The sequence below is a fragment of the Nelumbo nucifera genome, chromosome 1 (genome assembly GCF_055504915.1).
Source record: "Nelumbo nucifera cultivar China Antique chromosome 1, China Antique-T2T, whole genome shotgun sequence".
Classification (NCBI taxonomy): Eukaryota; Viridiplantae; Streptophyta; class Magnoliopsida; order Proteales; family Nelumbonaceae; genus Nelumbo; species Nelumbo nucifera.
Window position 1 is genome coordinate 75,106,618 of NC_142649.1, and position 22,523 is coordinate 75,129,140.

Below are 22,523 nucleotides of genomic sequence, written 5' to 3' on the forward strand. Positions count from 1 at the left end.
GATAGTCAATACGGACGTACCCAGAATATTAACATTTCTACATAGTGAGCCCCTGAACCAAGCAGATGATTCAAAGAACCATAGCTGGTTTTCTTTTTTTCTTTTTTCCTTTTTTTTTTTTGATGTAGAAAATCATAGATGTAAGCGAACACCCCCACCCCCTACGTTTCTCTGCACACCTCGAAGTTTATTAATTGATTTAAGACAATAAAATTTAGGGTGAGGTCATTTGCCCAAATGACTATGAGAGGATCCGTAACAAGTCTTGCTTGTTAATTTTGTGGGCTATGATTAACCAATTTGTATGTACCCTATGCAAATGCAACAATAAACAAGTTAATAAAAATCAAAATGCAGGAGATAGAAGTTATTTTCAAGGAATCAACTAGTTAAAATGTAGCATTAAATACTAAATACTCATAGACCCAGGTCCTACATTGCATATACAGAATTGAGCTGCTTTCCTTGTTTCCCCGTTCAACATTTGGTTCCACCACAGAAAGCAACTGAAAACTCAAGCGAGAAAAGTTGCGTACCCAAAACAACACCAAGAGTTTTGGAACTAAGCAAGAAAAGTTTTAAAGTAATTAACTCATAAAAAAAATGTTTAAAAGTAATTATACAAAGAATCCCAGTAAGCGTACAGAAAAGGATCTCCATCTACATCCTATGAAGCAGTTGTTTCAGTTTTTTCTCTGTTCTTTACCACTGTCTTCCATTTCTCTGAACTGTCAATTATTTCTCCAGTTTTCAAGAGGTAACGGACCCGGCTACCATCCTCAAGGATTTTGTGGCCCACCCTGCTTGCAACATTCTGCTCTTTGGAATAGAGCATCACATTTGAGCTATGAATTGGTCCCTCAATCTGCTCAGAAAAATAAATAAATAAACATTCAAGATGGCAAGAAATATAAGATTTTACCCTTGATGATAAAGAAAATGAATATATGAAGCACAACGTGCTTGAAACCTTCCACTGAAAGGACTAGATTACAGGATATATAAAGTTGCATATGCACACACACTGGCATTTTCTCCAAGTGGTATCTGCTGTTTATTATATTAAAAATGGACTAGTTTTTCAAAATTATACTAGTTCAGTGTGTCAAACAGGGCTCTGAGTGCTAACACTATATATATCAAGATGACAAATGATCAATGGTATAAACCAAATATGCAGACTTGGAATACAAATGAAAATAAACTTGATGCAGGCATGGAAGCAAGGAATAATTTAGCCATTCAACCTGCAATCTTAACCACTTTCTTATTTTCATCCTTCAAGAAAAGATAAAGGGACCCTTTCTTGAGTTTATTCAAGCTCTAGAGACCCTAAGATGCTCACTCCAGCTTTATTATTGTTTTTTTCTTTCCTTTTATCTCTTTTTTGTTTTCCAGTTTCCTTCTTTAGCTATGCTATTTAACCTAGACCAGCAATTTCCAAGAGAAGAAGGTTGTTTTGCTGCATCAGAGATGAAAGATGATATTGCCCATGAATTTAAAGATGGGTATGCAAAGAAATTATTTTTGGATTGAAGAAGCACCAATGCATAGTAGTAAATTTAAGTAGAAAAGCTATAGAAACGTTAAGAAACCAAGAAACAACAAATCTACATAAATACTAGCAAAACTAAAGTGTGAATTGACAAGTGAAAAGAAAAAAGGAGAAAAATTAGAGAAATAAATGCAATCCTTAGAAGAAGAGGGTTATGTTAACAGGTAAAAAAGACAAGGGGTAAGTCAGTTGTAATGGATTTATAATGTTCTGTTAAAGGCTGAGTAAAAAAGGATTGACGTATCACAGCATCAGTAGGAGGGATTAGGTACAAGTCAAAGACTCTTAAAGGACATGGAGGACAAAACGAGAGAACGGGAATTATACAGCAGACAAAAAGTAGTTTGGATAAAATCAAAATTAAGAAAGATTACTAATAAAAAAAGGCAGTTCATATTAGAAATTATATCAATAGAAACTGACCTTGACAATCTGCCCTGGCTCACCCTCTTCTCTGCTCTTCACGTGCTTAGTTTTCAAGTTAATATCTTTCACTATCACAGTGCTGTTATGCCTGAAAACCTTAGTAATCTCTCCAATTTTGCCCTTTTCACGTCCAGATATTATTTTCACTGTATCCCCCACCTTAACATGCATTTTGTGTAGCACTGGCAGACTGTTTGGTTTGCATTCCTTCCGCTCCCATTGCTTAAGCTGTTCAAAGGGGGGAAAAAACACCAATGCTCATTACATGATTTGAGCACATTATACATCAAGGTTCAGATAAATCCCAGGCTACAAAGATATTGTACCGCTTTTCTCCCATTGGTATCCAACAGATGTAATTATTGCACCCTCCCCATGGAAATTCCAAACCCAGTTTTCTTTTCTTTAGATAGAAGCATAGAACATATACTGCTTGTTATCAGTAAGGCAATAAGTAAGAAAAGGTTATATATATATATATATATATATATATATATATATATATATATATGTGTGTGTGTGTGTGTGTTTTGCCCCTCTTGTTGGTATGGTAGTTTGTGTTAGTTCCTTGTCCTTTCTTTCTTTTTAAGTATCAGCATAATTTGTCCACAAGAAGACATGCATCTGAAAACTGCAAAGATTAAATTATAAGAAGAGGATGTAATATACTAACCTTCATTACAATGAGACATCGCTTTTCCATGGACTTCATCTGCACATCAGACATGCAAAAATTGTCAACAGGGTGTTAACCATGGGTTGTAAATAGATTAACAGGGAAAACATGATTCATTTAATGGAATTACCACGATTACCACAATCTACATGGAAACGATATTAACTGTATAATAGGATGGATTAACCCTTTTATAGTGCAGAAAAGATAATTGATTATGAAAAAACACATCAGTAAGTGAATAACCAAATTGTTCTATGTAACTTCAGTGAAATTGGTCAACCTTGTAAGAAACTCAACGATGTAATTTGCCCGTGGACAATCGTAACCCTAAGACTATATAGAACCGAAAGAAAATCATGATATCAAAATGCAGGCTTATTGCCAAGTTGTTCTATCTAATTTCAGTCACTTTTGTGAAACTAATGGGACATGGATGCTTTTCATAATATAAGACATTAAAGAAGAATATCTCCAATCCTTTAGGATATAAAAGAACTTGAGACAGAGGTGGTAAACAATTGGTGAATGTATGTTAAATTTCTGTTTCCCATCACTTCACATAGGGAAGGCACTCCCTAATTGCCATGATTCCCATTAATTATCACCAGAAAGAAAGGATGCAGATTGTTTGGCATGCTCCCTACACTTTTGGCAGTAAGTAGCTACAACATATGGATAATTGAACACCAGAAAAGCAATATTTCCCAACATCAACAAGCATTGCAAATGCTGCTCTTTGAATTATTACAATTTTTTTCGAGATGCAGCATAGCCAGACCTGGTTAAGCTATGAAGAATTACAAAATAGAACATGTAGAAGAGTAAGACGAAGAAAAGACAGATAACATCACATACCGGCACGGAATAGAGAGAAGGTGAAAAGCGTTGGCCTAAGAAGGAATTGGAGGAGATAGAGAGGGAAGTCATGGAGCTCTGAAGTGCAGTAATCGTTGCCATTTTTGCTTCAGCTCTGTGATTCTGCTGCGCCCTTGCGTGCTCTTTGCCTCTTCTCTTTCCCACCCTTTTCGATGGATGGCTAAAGAGTCAGTCGCTTCGGAAAAGCGGATTACGTTTTAGAGATAAAACCGGTGGATCGGGCGGGGGAATAGGGGTGCGTACTACGCATCACGCACTCCATATAAACAATCCAATTCCGTTGGAACCTATAAGTAGACCTGGGCACAGGCAAAAAATTGACCCAACCCACGAACCCGACCCAATCCAGTCGGTTAGGGTCTCATATTTAGCTACCCGAATGTGAAAATGACCCGATCCGACCTAACCCAAAAAAAAAAAAAACTGAGTTGGGTTAGGTTGGGCCATGGGTCAACCCGCTGATCTGATTTTCAAGTCTAATTGGGATTATTTATGCATTGTTAGAAGTTTTCACTCTTTATTTTTTTCTATTTAGCCTTTACTTTTTATTGTTTACTCTTTAAATTGTTAAATGTTCAAGTTTTTTATTTTATATTTGGAATTTTAGGTTAATTCTTTTAATTTTGACATTTTTCATGTAATTTTTCTTTATTTTTCTAAATTTCAATTATTTTTTGGGATGACCTGAATTGACCCATGGGTCAACCCTAACCCGAACATTTAGGGTTAGGGTCAAGTATTTGACAACCTAACCCGAAGTACCTTGACCCAACTCGAACCCGACCCACCCAACCCAATTGCCAGCCCTACCTAGAAGTATATAATTGTAGTCTTGTGAGTTCAAATAGGGTAAAGAAAATTCCTGAACAGTACCCTCTATTTTGGGTTTGTGTCAAGCCAATCCCCCAATTTTATTGTACTAGACCCATTTCCATTTAGAGACTTTTTAAGGAGCTTTATTGCATTAGAGGAAGTCTTGAGCCTTGAGCAGTATAATTATTCGCCTGGTTCCAGTTGATCGTTGAATAGGGGAGCATGAACAGGGGAGCGGGAGCTTTAACAGTTGATCGGTGTTTGGTTTCATAACCCTTTTTCCCCTTTCCTTCTTTTAGCACTCTGACGAAATGGGCAAAATGGTTAGAAAAATACCATAAAAGGGTAATTTTGCTATTTTGAAATTATTTAATATACACCTGATGTCACTTGATGGTATTGATTAATGGTCACCTAACGGTAAAGACACAATTTGAAAGTTAAAAGTAGTACAACTGACTTGACACTAGAGGTGTCAATTGGATTGGATATGGTCCAACCCGATCCAGTCCAATGTGAATCCACTTGCAAATGGACTAGACCCAATCCAGTCCAATTCCAATCTAATCCATTAAAATGTAAATGGACTGTATTGGATCCAATCCAAACCGAATGAAATATAAAAAACAAACATATAAAAAATTACAAACATATATTAAAAAGAAGAAATTTTGAAAATTACAAAAATATACCCTTTTGGCATTGAAAAAACACATTTGTAAAAGTGCTTTCATAAAAGTGCTTTAATAAAAGTTCTCATAAAAGTACCTTGATAAAAGTGCATTTATGAAAGTACTTCATAAAAGTGCATTTATGAAAGTACTTTGTAAAAGTGCTTTTATGAAAGTATTTTGTAAAAGTACTTTTATAGTACTTACATATAAGTGTTTTACAAAAGTATAAAAGTACTTTTGTAGAAATGCTTTTATAAAAATGTTTTTGTAAAAATACTTTCATAAAAGTACTTTCGTAGAAGTGCTTTTGTATAAAAGTTTACTCATAAAAGTACCTTGATAAAAGTGCATTTATGAAAGTACTTCATAAAAGTGCATTTATGAAAGTACTTTGTAAAAGTGCTTTTATGAAAGTATTTTGTAAAAGTACTTTTATAGTACTTACATGTGTTTTACAAAAGTATAAAAGTACTTTTGTAGAAGTGCTTTTATAAAAATGTTTTTGTAAAAATACTTTCATAAAAGTACTTTCGTAGAAGTGCTTTTGTAAAATTACTTTTGTAAGAGTGCTTGTAAAAATGCTTTCGTAATAATTCTTCCATAAAAAGCGCTTTTATAAAAGTATTTCTATAAAAGTGCTTTTATAAATGTATTTCTGTAAAAGTTCTTTTGTAAAAATGATTTCATAAAAGTAATTTTACAAAAATATTTTTATAAAAGTATTTTTGTAAAAGTACTTTTATAAAAGTTCTTTAATTTAATATTTGAATATAATATTATATATTATATAAATTTTAAATTATATAATATAATATAATATAATTATTATTATTGAAAATCAAGTTTTTAAAGAACAAAATCAACCCTGATAGGATGGATTCTAATTCTAAAAACTAAAACTTGGAACCTTAAACCAAATTGAACCAACCCATGTTCATCTCCGTACCCCTAACAAATAAAAAAACAAGACAATAAATACCTGAATTTTTTCACGGTTGCCTGGACTGGTCAGTGGCCTCAGTCTTCCTCCCATGTTCATGGTCAATGTCGTCATCTGACTCATCTTCATCATAGGCATGCATATTTGATGGTTGGCGAAACCAGAAAAAGGTCCGTTTAAATTAGTAAATTACCAGATCAAATCATTAGAAGTGTTCTGTGATTCGTAGTTTGTACCCAAAAATGGTAATACTGTATGAGCTATGCGGTCACCGAAATCTTTTCGCGTTTGATCAACACGTTAGAACAATGAACAAAAATAAAATGTAAAAGAAATTGTTTACAATTACAATCAAAAACCACAAAACCAAATCTTCTCCTTTTATCCTTTTCTCAAGACATCAGTAATATACAAAAAGGAATTATGTTACAAGGGGATCAGAGCGAGTTAGAGATCGAATTGAGTCCTAACTCGGCCACAAAACTAACAAAGATTTTTCCTTCTCAGTTTCTCTACGACTGTATTGGAAATATATCACAGCCAAAAATTGAAACAAAAAATAAGGAATAAAAAGCAAAGAAAAAAAGGGAAGAATCACCAGTCAGACTTCAGAAGGGTCAACGAAACTGTCAATAGATTCTCCTCTCCGATGATCTGTGCTTGGAGTCTGAGCCTCTGATCGGTCCACATCAATTGATACTTCCTCTGCCGTGGCAGATGTGGCCCGTTTGTGATGGTTTCTACTGTGTCTCAACTTCAGGATCCGTGACAGTGCCTGCACGACATCCCTGATGGAAGGTCGTTTCCTGGATACACGGTTGATACATTTGTATGCAAGAGCTGCAACATCATTGAGTTCCCGCACATCAAATTTCCCATCAAGGCGGGAATCAACTATCTCCTCCCACCCAACTCCACCCTCTGTATTCATTGTCGCCTATTCATTGCACATGGAATGTAATAGATATCAATGCAACAGTATCATGTGGGAAAAGAAAATTCCATATTAGTGGTGTTGGAAAACATAGTGTTCTCCAAACCTAACCCTAAGTTATTTATGAAACCACCATCAAAATTCATAACCTCAGAAAATTGATTTAGTTAATCTTATGATCACACCATGAGACAAAAATGAAGATGGCCCTAACTAGACAATTTGTCTTTCACTTTCACATGAGAGAGAGAGGAGAGATTACGAGCTCAACGTATTCCAGAAGACCCTGTTGAGGATTCCTGCCTGCGATAAGTTCAAAAAGCAAGACCCCAAAACTGTATATATCACTTTTCTTGGTGAAAGCCCTTGTTGATATATATTCAGGATCCACATAACCAAAAGTTCCCCTAACATTAGATGCATGTGGATTAACCATCTCTTCCCTTGATAGCCCAAAATCAGCCACCTGTTCAATGCATTAGTTTTTACATATTACCCACATCCATAAAGAATAAAAAACTAGGTTTTCTTTTATTGATAAATAATAAAACCAAAAGACCACTAGCCAATGTCCCAACCAATGTTGTAAAACTCCACCCAGACTGGACAGTTGGACCATGAAACCGGGAACCAGTGGACTTTCCGGGTTCCAGTTAAATAACAATTTTTATGTTTTTTTACAGGTTGAATGAGTTAACTGCCCAGTTAAAAAGCAAAACCAGGACGCGCGGAGCATTCCTGCTTTTAGTCCGATTCGGGTCATACAACATTGGTCCCAACAATCTAGGGTTTTGGGAGGGGTAGACTGGGTGGTCACTCTCAGACTCAAACCCGTCTTCTTGAACTTATCAGTAGGGGTGTAAACGGATCAAATTCAAATTCGAATCAGGCAATATCTGAATTCAAATTTAATTAAAAAATCTGATATCTGAATTCGATTCGATATCCAATGGATATTGAAAATTAATATCCGAATTTGAATCCGATTAAATATTTGAATATTTGATTCAAATTGAATTCGACCAATTAATTATTTTAGGTAATTAATAAGTATATAAAATAAATATTTTATTTATATAAAATATATACATATATAAATTATTTATATAATTTAATTATTTTAAATATAAATTATATAAAGAATTTAAATATTTTATGTGATATATATAAGAATTAAATAATCGATCAAATTTGGATATTTATCAAATCAAATCAGGTCATATCCGAATTTAAATCCGGTTAGCTATTCGATATAATAGGATATCCAATTCGACCGATTAAATATTTGAATTATCCAAATTCAATTTGATTATGAAATCGAATTTTCAAATGCCGTTGACACCCCTACTTGTCAGCCCAATATTTTACCGATACACCAAGTAAAGATCCCTACTAAAAATAGCATTATCCTCATAAATGATAATATAAAACCTAGGTACTAAAATACAAAAATATCATTATACTTATAAATGATAATGGTAAAAACTCAGGTCTATATCAATATCAAGTCAAGCAATCTCCAAAAATATCATTCTACATGCAACAGAGATGCTTCTTGTCCCATACTTCCATTCTCTATCTTTTAGGATAATGGCTGAAGTAAAAGACTTATTGTTTTGTATTTTAGTGAATAAAGTAATTAAATAATAAAATATTTGAGGGTATAGTAATCAACCCAGCTTCAGCTTGCTCACAACCTCCTCAATAACTTATTCACTAAAGACAAATCAACAATTCATTCAGTTGAGTGAGTCACTTCAGCTATTATCAGAGATGCCTAATAACCAATAGAAGATTTACATACTCTGGCTCTCATAGACTGATCCAATAGTATATTAGAAGATTTGATATCCCGATGCACTACAGGTGGAACAGCCTGTTGAAAACAATGAAGCCCAATAAGTATATAGAATTTCATTCAAGGAGTCTAGAGTAAGTTGTACTTGTTATTGATACAAAGAAACTTTACCCCATCATGAAGATACTCCAAACCCCTTGCCACATCTAGAGCTATATAAACCCTCAAATCCCAGCTTAATGGTTCCTTTTTTTCATCTGCAAATTTAAACAGTGACGAGATGAATTGCTATATGAGACAAAAGGAAAAGTTTATAAGACCAGCATTGCCTTATGGGACTGTATTGGGTGATTAAGAGACACAATATGTTCAAAAAAATGACTAGAGCTGAGATGAGATGATGTTATCATAAATGAGTCAAGAGAATCAGAAATGTGTGAACTAGAATGGCTCCACTGGGTGACAAGAAAAAGGGAAGTCATTTCTAATAAACTTGTTTCTAATTTTGTTCCTTTTAGTTAGGGCTGTACACAGGTCAATTCGGTTCAGTTGAGGTTCCTGAACTGAACTGATTGACCACTCAGATTGAGGTTTCTGCCAACCAAAACCAACCGACCTTGCATGAAACCGATCATTTGGGTTGAGAGTCAGTTTTTTGGTTTGGTTGGTTTTAAACCCAACTGATTGTTGGCAGTAAAAAACCCTGCTTGACCTTAACATTTCAGGTTTCTCTTAGGAACAATAGCCCCAATAAAAGAGCTCGCTGGACCTGAAAAAAATTACAAACCGAAAACCGAACTGACCATTCAGGTTATACATATTGATGAACCGAAACCGATGCAACAACTTTGAAAACTGGCCATTTGGGATCAAATCAGGCCAGTTTGGACAATTTGGTGATTTTTATGAACAACACTACTTTTAGTCTTACTACTCATCCATCTGAACATCCTCATGCCCACTAAACTTCTGTTTTTTTTTCTTTGTTTTTTCTGTTCTTCTAACAGTCCAAGGCATGTACCAATTGCAAAACACTCCTTGTAGATACCGTAAAGTATAGTAGATCAAAGGAAGTGCCTAACTTGATTCCCTTGAAATAATGGTATAAAAAATTCCACAGAGTTAATTGATAACATACCATATAAATGAGAAGCAAGGCTCCCATTACTCATATACACATATACGAGCATATTTTGCCCTTTCTCTGCACAGTATCCTACCAAATTTACAAGGTTTCTGTGATGTAACCTCCCAAGTAACAAAACCTGAAAACAAAGAAAAATTTAAGATTAAAGCCAGCTTGAGGAGACACAAAGTTGAGCTAGTGAGTTTAAAATTCAGTAATTGAAAAGTTCCAAATTTTAATATGTTCTTTTTCGTTTTTCTATGGTGGAGGAATTGAAACTCAACCCACTCCAAAACCCCTCTTTGGTTGCCCTGGACATTTTATCCAGGAGTACAAACTATCAACACATCAACAGTTGAGGATAGATATGTACTCACCACGAGTGTTCTTATACCACAGATGAAGTGGTATAAGAATATAGGTTCTTTAAACTATTTGGTTTACTATAAGCTTTGCATAACTGAAACCTCTTAGCTTGGATTAGGTTTAATCATTTTTCTTTTTCTTTTTTTTTTATTTTTTGGTGGGGGGATGGGTAACAGTAAAACTTCATTGAATATGAACAAAGAATGTTCAAGTAGAGTACAAAATCTTTTCTTTTTGTTAGGCTAGGCATTCTGTTCAGTGTCACATCCATTGTTAAATATTACATTTCTTACTACCTTGTAACACCCCAGTACAACTGATCCCTATTAACCCATTGTCTTGCTAGTGATTCAGCAAGATTCTTTTCTGATCTGTAAGTCCAACTCCATGTTATAACCATGTCCTTAACAAGTCTCTTTGCTTCCCTCAACAAGTGTCAATGATAAAGCTTTTTTTACCAGCAGCCAATGAAAAGGCTTCATCACTTGGTTTACTTTTCCTATTACACAGTAACTACATAACTATCTATTTATATATGGATCAACTATTTGGAGACTTTGGCTGTTTGATTTTTTTTTAAAGACCACTTTGTGCAACATCTTGTATGTATGAAATGACACGAACTTCTGCTTGGAATTCCCTTTCCCCTTGCTTGGAATTAGTAGCAAGCACTTTCACAGCAACTGTCTCGCCAGTTGACATCTGAGCTTTGTAAACAGGACCAAAAGCCCCTTGACCTATTGCTGTTGTAAAATTAGAAGTTGCTTTCTGCAAATCTCTGAAGACAACACAAGAAATAAGGTTATAAGCAAACAGGAATAACAAATTATTTAACATAATAAATCACAAAATAATAACCCTGTACCAAGTACTAGAAAGTAGCAACCATATGAACATATATGCCTACTATCTACATGGTAAATCTTGAAGCATTTAGGCTGGGTTTTCTATAGGATACTAGAAGAGACATGTGCAAATTAAAAGATGCACATGTTCTACAGGGGAATGGTCATATTCAGTTTCCTAACAAAGAGATTGGTTGTGGGTGAGATTAAATAGTCCCACATTCATTTTTTTTTATTTTTTTAAATTACAATAAACACAAAATTCTAAGGGGGGTAGGAAGCAATATGAGAAAAGAGAATAAGCTGATGTGGAAACCTGTATTTTAAGTATATAGGATAGATAAGAGACTCAATTAGGTATTATTTGTATTAAGAACCCACTCTATATAGAAGAATGGGATCCACGCCAAATATGACCTAAATTGAATAAGAAACAACAAAATTTTGAAATTAGAGTGGGAAAGAACCACTGTTCGTATATTTTTTAGTTCGAATTAAAATTAATTTAGCCCTTTTCTCTGAATGGGAGACCTTGCCAACAGAACTTATAAATCTTTAATCATATCTAATATATAGTAGAATATTAGATGGCATGATAACAGAAATAGAAACAGAACAAAGAGCTTTTTCTTTTCTTTTCTTTTCCTTTCTTTTTTGAAAGATAACTTAAAATTTAATAGTCAGCAATATGTATATATGCTGATTGCATACCTCCCCTGGAAGATGTTAAACTAAGACTTTAAGTCCTTGCATGGACAAAAAGAAAGGTCTCCATTATGGGCAGATTATTTGGCGAAGTGGAAGATGGTGTTTAAACTTAGGAAAGGAGGAGTTGGGAATACGCACCGTTTTGGAAAGGAACATTGCTTTTTGGGGTAAGTGGTTGTGGAGATTTCCCTTGGAGAAAGACCATCTTTGGGATTTAACCATTTGGAGTAAGTACTGAAGGAATAGAAATGGGTGGTACACTAACCTAGCTCATTCTTGAATTTCTTCCCTCAGTCATTGGAAAGATATTGTCCCTTACTTTGAGCTTTTTCTCCCTTCTTGCACAGTCTGGGTGATGGCAACCGAATTAAATCCTGGACTGACATTTGGCTTGGACAGCAACCTCTTTGTTTCTCTCACCCCCTTCTCTTTAGGCTTACCTTGAATAAACAGGCCACTATTTCCTCAGTTATCTCTAGAGGGGAGCATGGTCTTTCCTTTAATTCAGCTTCTGTAGAGCTTTAACTGATGTTGAATCCTGGGACATTTCCTCTCTTTTGTCCTCCCTTTCTTCTGTTTTCCTTACCTCTCTGTCTCCAAACAAGAGAATTTGGTGGCCGCCCACTAATGGTCAGCTCTCCATCAAATCCTTTTTTTGTAAATTGATGCAGGTTCAGCTAACTTCTCTTTGCCCCCCCCCCCCCATAAAAAAGATTTTCCTTTCAGTGGTCCATCCTAGAGATTGTTCTTTTGTGTGGGAGGCATCATGTGGCTGTATCAACACTTTTGACATGATTTTTAGGAAAAAGGAAGGGGAATCCTGTGGCCATCTTTCAAATTGTGAGATTGCTTGCTGCCTTTGGCAGAATTTCCTTGATACTTCTGTAACTGCAGCTTTTCCTGTGGCCAGCCTCTCCTGGGGTGCAATTTGAGTAAAAGACCCCCCAATAGAGTACATTCTTCAGTTTGATGGCATTTGTTTTAGCCTATCAAGCCACAGGGATCAGGCAGGTATAGAGGACAGAATTCTAACCTCCTCTGGGGATCTCATTTGGGCTTTCAGTGGGCCAATTTGGGAGGCAGATGTGCAGAATTTTCTGGTAGGTCTGAGGACCGTGATGTCTCTAAACATGTCTTCAGTGGTGGTAGAAGGGAATGCTGAAAAATCTGCAGGAAGGGCCATGTACATTCTCTCATCTGTTTAATGAAATCAGGGAAATCTGTCTTGGGTGTTCTATTTTTTCAGGTGGATCCCTAGAGAGTTCAATAGTGCGGCAGATGCTTCTGTGGTGGGCAGGGACTCCTTATATAGTGATCCTTTGTTACCTTTGTAAATGGTTGGGAGGATTCTTTTCTCGTTTTTTGAGCTGTTTTGGTGAGGTGTATTGCTTATTCATCTTGTAAATCCTTCTCTTTTTTGTTCTAATGAAAGTTACCTTCTCAAAAAAAAAAAGAAAAAAAAAAACAAAAGAAAGAAACAAACAAACAAACAAATAGACTCTATCACTTCAGATGAACATGGGAAAATACAAAGGACAAAATAAATTGAATAAAGTGACAAGTGGGTAAAACTTAGCAAAAATTGGTTGTGTAACACTGATCCTGCTTGGAAATGCTGGTGAGGAAATGATTTAAATTTGAATCTTACTTACAGGAGACCATTTAAATAAGGAAAAGTTGTAGAATATTATCGTCAGCAAAATCAATAATCAAAAGTTTATTATGACTTGAAAACATGAGAACAGAAATGCAGGAAAAGAATATTAGTTAGTCCTACAATGTACAGGTACAGCAGAAAATTTTTCAACATACTTGTAGGTATACTTGGGTATTCCAGAAACAGATACTACATTCTTTTTCCTCTTATGTCCTTCCAGCCACAAGGATAACCTATTCCCTTCAGATGCTTTGGGTGATTCCTGACCAACTGTTGAGTCTGACAATATTGTACAAGAATCAGCACCATTAACACGCATAGGGATGGTTGCTGCCCTCCGGGAACTGCTATTCCCTATTTGTGAATGCTTCCTGCGGTACCTAATGCAGAAAAGAGTGGCAACGGCCAAGAAAGCTCCAATTATTACCCCTATGGAAATCCCAACTATCAAACCCCATGACACGCCTTTCATCTCCTTAATGGTATCACACTCCTTATCAAAGCCTCTGTTCCATTGGTACACCTGCGAACAAAGGTTAGTCAATCTTTAAGAAAAACTAATTTGAATGGTTTTATTAGAGTCTGCTTTTTTCCTTCCCTGTTTCTTATTCTTCTTCCTTATCTTTAATCAGGGATTGTTAGGATTAATAACTGAAAAGTAGATCTAATATGAAATTAGAAAGTAGTGTTCATAACAGATGCCATGGCAATCAAGATGAACGAAAATGAAGGACCTTCTGAATAAAAGAGAAACATTAAGAAATGTTCCAACCTTTCTAAGGGAAAAGCAAAGACTAACAGATGCTTCTTGTTAGATTGAGTTAATAGTAGCTTAATTCAAGTTAATGAATAAGGATAAACAAAGGATAGAAGAAGTTCAGAAGAAAGAATTGAAAGTCTTTATCCTTTCTATCATTATTATCTGAATAGAAAGAAAAACTTTAATCCGAAGAGTAGGACACGGCAAAAGAAAAAACATATCAACCTCTGCATCAAAAAGCGTCTTAAGAAAGGAAGCAGCAATTTTCGACAGTAGAAATCTATTTCAGAATAACTCACATCTCAATTTGAACTTGTTCGAACCAATATGAGTTGCTTAAATTTTGTTATTTGATACTTACCAAAATCACTAGAACAACAAATGATTTATTAACGGTCCCGGATCTGTGTGTTAGACATTTGGTTTCATAAACTTAACAACAAAAGTAACAGAAAATCCCGACGTGATTTTTACTTTGCAAAGCATTATACTTAAGAAGTTCGAACTGTCAATCAGTATAACAGTTAATAAAATTAGAGCGGCGTCCAATAAAATTCTAAAAATGAACAACCGGAAATCTATCCGATAAACCCAAATTCAGTAAGTGCCAAAGAAAATAGAAAAGATTAAGCTGGAAAACATAAGCAGATCTAATAAGAATAACAGAGATAACAATAAGATATAATCCAAACTCCTAAAGTCAATAAAGAGAATTAAAACAAACTAGAATTTTATCAAGAAATGTAGCAAAGAAGATCGACCAGAGTTCTATGATTCGATGTTACCTGTTCAAGCAACCATTACTGACTCAACAGTTGGTTTCAAAAGCGGGAACAGAAGCAACTGCAAATAGAATCCAGGCTAAGATCGTTATCCTAACTCCAAAAGGAAATAAAGGAAAAGAGTACTCTGGTTCTGATCAGAGAGAGTCTTGAGGTGTAAAATAGGATTAGTTCTGCTCATTCTAAAGAAAAAAAAGAACAAAAAAGAAAAGAAAATGAGAGAGACATGTATTTATTTTACTTTTAGGCTTTAGCATTAGAGTTATCGCCGTCGAGGCGTCAACTATATCAAAGAAGGCGCCAGGAAATGAAGGTGGTATTCCAAAAGTACCCCTAATCTTATACGTGGCGAAATTACGCTCCTGGGCTCCAGGATCTCCGCGCTTACTCACTAGTCACTACGAGTGAAGTTCACTTTAGCAGGTTGTACAGTGGTGGTTGATTGCAGTTAATTCCCATTAAATAAATACGTTATTCTTTGTTTGAAAAATTGGGGTAGGAGCAAACCAACCACCATACCTAATATAGTTAACTATACTATACCTAACAATGATAGGGGTTTCTTTTCGAAATCAGGTAAACTAAACACCAATAATAATAATAATTCTCGATATCATAACTTTTCGGCATCATAGACTTATCCTAATAATAAATTAATGATATGGAAGGAGATCCATCACAAGTTGTTGATCCATGGTCTCAAGAAGTATATTATTATATGGGCCTGTGGGGGTTATTTATGTAATTTGATAGAGATGTAGAGACGAGAGAGCAAATGCAGAATGTCTTTGACGGGAATACCAATGAATGCTTAAAAAGTCTAACTAAAATTAATGAAAAGTAAGAGTTTGGAAGCGGGAAGGCAAGTGGGGAACTGGGGGCGATCACATTTTATTAGTTGCTTCAAGCCTTCAACTTTGAATAAAGGAATCCACAATCTCCGCAATCCCCACCACTAAGCACTAAACCAGCCACAGCCAGAAACGACGACAACACCCTCTCACCCTCTCACGTGACGTCTTAATTACTTCAACTTTTATCTTAATTAATACTTTATAAAAATAAGCTGACTAGTAATCAAAAGCAACCCTAAATAATTTATGATTAATTATGACAATCTTAAGTTAAAGAATGAAGAGGCTTTTTTTACAATTAATTAATAATCCACATAATGCAAAAAAAAAAGTGCAATCGTGCAGATATAAAGAATTTCTGATTATCCAACGGTTGTAATGCTTCTATAACTTTAGGCGGTGCTTGGAACCGGTGTCGTTGTTCCAGAAAACAGTGACACATAAGTATTATCTTAAAAAAATAATGCTCCAAAAAATGATAAGATATTTGAAATTGTTTTTTTATAAAAAATAGTGTTTTTAATTTATGTATTAGAAATTGAAAAGGCATGATCTGGAGAAATACTGAATTTAACGTTTTTTTTTTAATTTAGAGCTTGTTACTGCCAATGAAAACATAATGTTGGCAGTGACATGAATTTTGTATATTAGATACCAATATTGAAAACAGATATGGAATACTAACAGCAATATTTCTAAAAAAAACACCATTTTCTCAAATAATGGCGTTGAAGACTGAGCTATGGGCCGCCCTCCACTCCCAAGTCCCAACTTCGATGATGCGTGAGGAACTGCATGATCCAACAACGAATGCAGCAACATATTTTGATTGTTGTAATGTATTAGGATTATCCAAATTGGGTATTGATTGTTGTTAGGAGTGCAACAACAATGATATCTCCTCATAAAATAAATGATATAAATATGGAGATATTCTCAACGTAAAGCGTAAAGGCTGTGAGAACGGTATTGAAACGGGTCTTGCATTCGGTTGTTTAGGGGGAGAAATTGAAAAATCATCATTGCATACTTTATTGCTTTGAAATTTAAATTTAAATTGATTGGCTGGTGGTCACAATCATATGTTTTGTTTCCCCACCGGGGTGTTTGGGTCCTTTGGGAGATTACTGCACATGACACGTTATTACCTAGCTAAAACCCCAAATTACCCCTAACCCTATCAAGAGGAAGAGAAAAACTGCGTTTCTACCCTATTATTCAGAGATGGAAATTAGGGGTGTAAATAAATCAAATTCGAATATGGTTAGGTAATATGTGAATTTGAACCCAATTAGAAAATTTGATATCTAAAGCTACATTTGGAAGAGGTGTAAAACGTAAACTACATTGATGATGTTTTACGCTAAACCTTAAATATATATATGACTGTTGTATTTTGAAATCGATGTAAGTTTTACATCGATTATCAATGTAAAACTTTAAATGTGACGAGGTTTTATATTTATCATCGATGTAAAACTACACTCCATCCAAACGCACGCAAAACTGAACCAGAGTGTAGTTTTACGTCAATAATGATTACACTTTTTTACCAAACACGTATAAAAGTGAACCGGTGTAAATTTTATATCAGTTCTTGATTTACATTGCATCCAAATACAGCCTAACGGATTTTAAAAATTAATATCCAAATTTGAATCCGATTAAATATTCTAATATTTGATTCGATTCAATTCAAATTCAACTAAATAATTATTTTAGGTAATTAATAAATATATAAAATAAATATTTTATTTATACAGTATATAAATATATAATTTATTCATATAATTTAATTATTATATATATAAATTAAATAAGACATTTAAATAGTTTATATATTATATATAAGAATTAAATAACTGGTCAAATTTGGATATTTATCGAATCAAATCAGGTCATATCCGAATTCGAATCCGATTAGCTATTCAGTATGAATAGGATATCTGAGTTCAACCAATTAGATATTCGAATTATTTGAATCCAATTCGATTATATCGAATCTCGAATTCAAAATTGGATTTTCGAATACCATTGACACCCCTAATGGAAATAAGCCTCTACGGAGAATTTGCCTAAGTATGTATTTAGAACCATGAGTGTTTATCCACTAAATGTTTGTATTTGATTTGTTTACATAGCTGAGAAAAGCAATAATAAACTCGTTTATTAACACTTAAGTGCCACTAGACGCCATTAGGCACTACATCAGCAAAATAGTGAATAAATGCCTATCCATTGGGAAAACGCTAAAATGAAGCTTCCCCCACACATCTGTGCCCCACATCAAACCCCAACCATGTATTGGAAACATGAACATCTCTCAATAACAAGTGTGAGAAATGTTTCCAAAGCACACTGACTTACTGAGATGTGCATGTGGGACATTTGTGGGATGCGCTCGCTCTATGGGACACAAACGTGAACTCTTGAAATCCAATTGGACAAGGGGTGTTGGAGTCTTGGGTGGGATTTGAATTCCATTGAATTTAAAAAATTAGATTTATTTATTTTTATTATTTAAAAAACAATAGTGTTAATCACTTTTAATTTGTACATGCAAAAGATAATCTTTTAGGCATGAAATTGAATTTAAATGATGGCATAACTGGCATGGAGCAAAATGATTGGTCCCACAGACAACAAAACAACAGCGATCAAATTCAACCAATCCATAACCATTCTCTAATTAATCAGCTTGGGTATATGGGAAAGTCATTTCCATTGTTTTCCAGCAGCAGTTCTATCTTATGTTAATCGAGCAGCGCTGATTGAGTCTCTTAGAAGAATTTATCAAAACTAGGTTCACCAGAAAGTTGATTTCAGTGTTTTCAAAAACGGATCAGATTGGATCGGACAGTCGGATTAGAAAAATCGGTCACTTGATTGGTTCTATTTCACTTAAAACTATTTTTTAGCCAAAAATTATTGATTTAGTCAATAAACCACTGATCCGAGCAGTCAAATTGTTAATCTAGATAATAGTTTTTGGTTAATTTTTGTTTTTAATTTTTTTATATTTTTTTATCAAAACAGGCCATTCATTCAGTCCAAACAGTCGGGCTGTTTGACTGAAAAATCAGACTTAAAACAATTTATTTTCCGATCCAGTTTTAAATTAAAACCTTAATTGATTTCATCAAACATGACTTTTCGGCTTTCTGCACAGGACATGAACCTACCTCATAATAACCAAAGCCACTGCATGAAAATCCTCCCAAACGGGTACTATGTAATGTATTATGCATCCACTAAAACACCACGACTTATATAGACACAGGCTATGAACCAAACAATGACGGGCCTTACATACGAAAAAAGAGGTTTGGTGAAGTAGGTCCGTCGCATTCGTACGTGAACATTAATTCCAATTTCCAACCATCCTATTCCCAATCAAGTGGAGGACCCTCTATAAAATCCACATGCTTAATCCTTCCATCCATATCAGCCCTCCCTGAAAGGCAGAAATGAGAAACCCACCTTGGTAATTATGATTTCTCAACTACTTGATGCCGGCCAGAAGGATATCATATCAGAATAACTGTGGCCAATCAGAACCGTTTGAGTTTTGATGAAGACAATCTGATTGGTTGCCAATTTTATGATACTAGTTCATTGTTCTATTAGTTCTTTTTTAGGTATCGTGCCTTTCTCTTATCATCATAATCTGATTTTAAATTTTAATATTTTAATATTAAAATTATCCATTGTAAGCACATGGCGTGCATGGCCTTCTGACACAATTGATTCAACAAATGAAGCTAGCATTGGCAAAAGGAGCGATCGAGAGGATTATTTCGGTCATATTTAATATTCCTGGGTTGGGTTGCTTAATTAGACTAGTTCGTTCTGAACTACTCTTGCTTGTAGTAAACAGCCTTTCTCCAATATCAAGTATCAACCATGTGGAGCGATTCGGATGCAGCGGAAGAACGATTAATTAGTCTAACTTATTTAGAATATCCATTGATGAGAACAAGATTGGACTCTATCATTTTTTTTTTTTTTTTACATTTAGCTTTAATTCAATGACTAATGTATACAAAATCGCAATCGAATAAGTTGCAAGGTCTTTACGTATCAGACTATATTAACAAGGAATCTTCTTCTAATCTATGGATAGAGCAGCTGCATTATTCTTCTCAGCAAGACAATAAGATAATCAGCTTGGTCATCTCCTTTTGCTTATTTTGTGAGTATTTGATTTATTCAATTAAAAATTGAATCAAATAAATCCAAATTTTAAAAACGAAAATTGAAAATTGAACATTAATTATAAAAAAGTGAAATAAATATTCCGAACATTAAAGCAAGTTGACGAGACAACCTCATCCACCGTCAGGCGTCATTAGGGATTACTTTACCCGCCGGTAGGGGACAGATCCAAAGCATTAATTTGGGGAGATCAAATCAGCCCCCCACAAGATTGTCCCCATAACGTCCCATGGCACATCCTTGCCCTGTATTGAGAACATCTCCAATGATAATGTCATCATCAGTAGATGTTCTCAATACAAGATAGGGATATGCTCTGGGACAGTGTGGAAGGTTGATTTGAATTCTAATTTGGGGAAATAATGTTTCTGGTTTTCTGTTTAATTACTTTTTTCTTTTAGTTTTAGTTCAACCAGTGGTTAGCCATGCATCGGCATATACTGAATCCTTTGTATATGGGGCCAAAAATAATCTTAATTGGTGACGTTTGGATGGTATTTTACAAGTTCTTGGTAGTTTTTGTGGCTGTTTGGTATCATTGCCATTTCCTGGAGTATCGGTGCTACATTAGTGCCATGTAGGAAAAAACAGTGTTCTAAGAAACAACTTATTTTTCCATAAAAAATGGTATTTCAAACCATACCTTGGAAATCGGGAAAGTATAACTTGGAGCAACATCAAATTTGGCTGGAATTGCAGCTCATTGCTGCCAATAGGACAATGGTGTGACACTGGATAATGGGCAGAAGTGCAGAAAATGTTTCCTAGAAAATTGGTACCAAATAAAAAAAATTGTTGTTACTCCAAGAAACGTTCTACTTGATAGCAACGATTGCAAACCAAAAAGGACACCATTTTTTAAAAATACGATACTTTCAATTTACATATCAATAACATCATTTTCTCAAAAAACAATGCTGTAACTGCAACATTGATGCCAAATATATACTTAATTGTTGATGTTTGTTTGATTACGAGACTATACTTCCTTTCTCGTTTACATGCACTGTTAGGAACTGCTTCAGATATTGCGTGTCACTAGAAAGAAGCAAAATGCTTAAAAAGATGTAAAATGCACATGAGAAGAAGACATGGGACTGAGAAACCATGTGCTCCCCTTGGACCACATATTTAAAGTTGTAGACCTGACATGTATATAGTACAAATAAGTACTCCAGCCTTGAATGGGATCCAATCCTTTTGAATGTATGGAAATGGAACAAATTAATGGCAAAGTATGGAGAACTTAATAATTTGTCATGTGGCATCCCTTCAATTGCATCGTCTTTACTTAAAAAGACATCAATTGGGCATGCCACGGTGGGACCGAATTAAATCATCAATCTGGACAGTCGACCTGATTTACATAATATACTAGATAATGACCACCTAAGGCCAGATAAATTTGTTTGATACCCTTTATGTATATTATAAATTTAGGTTATTTTTAATTTCATATATTTTGATGGATTTGATTATAATACCGGAAACACATGATATCAAAAAATATTTATAACCAATCAATTAGCATTATAAAAAAATGTCCAAACAGTGGTATTTATCAAAATTCATAGGGTGCTTTGATTGATCAAAACTCTTCCATCTTTTCAATATCATAGATTGTCTTTTTTTTTATATGTCGATAGTTTAAGGGATTAAATGAGGTTTTATTTTTAAATAATAATTCATTTTATGGATTTTACATCATTTGAAATGACTTTTTTTTGTATTTTTAGTGAAAGTAAATGTCACTAACATTTTTGAAGCTCATACTATTTTTGAAGCTCATACTATTTTTAGTGGAAGTAAATGTCACTAACATTTTTAGTGGAAGTAAATGTCACTAACATTTAGTGGAAGTAAATGTCACTATCATTTGAAGCTCATACTATTTTTGTGAGAGTGGGTAGATGCATGTTTTTTTTTTTTTTTTAATGCCCAAAGGCAATTCCTTCAACTGGCTTGATGAAATATCCATTACAAGGATATTAGACAAGAAAAAGGGAACAAATGACCAAGTAAACGTCTACACAATAGTAAACCCTCATGTGCCACGGTATGAGTAGCACCATTTGTTGAATGACATACAAATTTCACCGAGCAACAGAGGAAGAAGGAAGAATGTTTCTATTTGAGAGTGCATATCGCAAGACCAAGGAGTGCAGTCTGTACCCTAAAGGTTTGAGGGAGATAGTGATCTAAACTCCAGCTAGTCAAACCCTTGGGAGGTTGCTTACATACCCTCTAAATAGGAATTAGGCCATTGTCCAAAGAGTCTCAAATATAAGATCTTAGATATGAAAGGGAAGGTCTTAGGCAGAAAAGGAAACTCAAACACATGAAAGAAACATGCCTAGTCTGAATAGGTAGGAACATGTTACAGATCCTCTTGGGAATTCCTTATTTATAGTTTTCCTCAAAGATTTTTCCTTCTAGAAAGGAATTAAATTTGTTACATGATTACCAAATTTGTGCCATTTGCACTTGTTGGGATCTCACCATGTGTCCAAGCAGT

The 22,523-nt window shown here is 34.6% G+C and overlaps 2 protein-coding genes across 3 annotated transcripts; both read right to left on the minus strand.

The window, feature by feature from the left end:
• Nucleotides 1-367: 367 nt before the first annotated feature.
• On the minus strand, nucleotides 368-3,741 carry RPL24 (Translation protein SH3-like family protein). Its single transcript, XM_010269527.3, has 4 exons — nucleotides 3,516-3,741; nucleotides 2,655-2,693; nucleotides 1,979-2,209; nucleotides 368-865 (listed from the first exon to the last, which is right to left on the minus strand). The coding sequence occupies exons 1-4, from the start codon at nucleotides 3,615-3,617 to the stop codon at nucleotides 668-670; spliced, it is 570 nt and encodes a 189-aa protein (XP_010267829.1). The 5' UTR covers nucleotides 3,618-3,741; the 3' UTR covers nucleotides 368-667.
• A 2,567-nt stretch (nucleotides 3,742-6,308) lies between these two features.
• On the minus strand, nucleotides 6,309-15,197 carry CRLK1 (Protein kinase superfamily protein). Of its 2 annotated transcripts, XM_010269528.3 has the most exons (8): nucleotides 14,943-15,197; nucleotides 13,553-13,920; nucleotides 10,812-10,965; nucleotides 9,834-9,960; nucleotides 8,867-8,952; nucleotides 8,702-8,773; nucleotides 7,160-7,363; nucleotides 6,309-6,900 (listed from the first exon to the last, which is right to left on the minus strand). In XM_010269528.3, the coding sequence occupies exons 2-8, from the start codon at nucleotides 13,867-13,869 to the stop codon at nucleotides 6,565-6,567; spliced, it is 1,296 nt and encodes a 431-aa protein (XP_010267830.1). In that variant the 5' UTR covers nucleotides 13,870-13,920; nucleotides 14,943-15,197; the 3' UTR covers nucleotides 6,309-6,564. The 2 variants fall into 2 exon arrangements, with proteins under 2 accessions (XP_010267830.1, XP_088760486.1); XM_088904360.1 differs by lacking the exon at nucleotides 7,160-7,363.
• Between the last annotated feature and the right edge of the window lie 7,326 nt (nucleotides 15,198-22,523).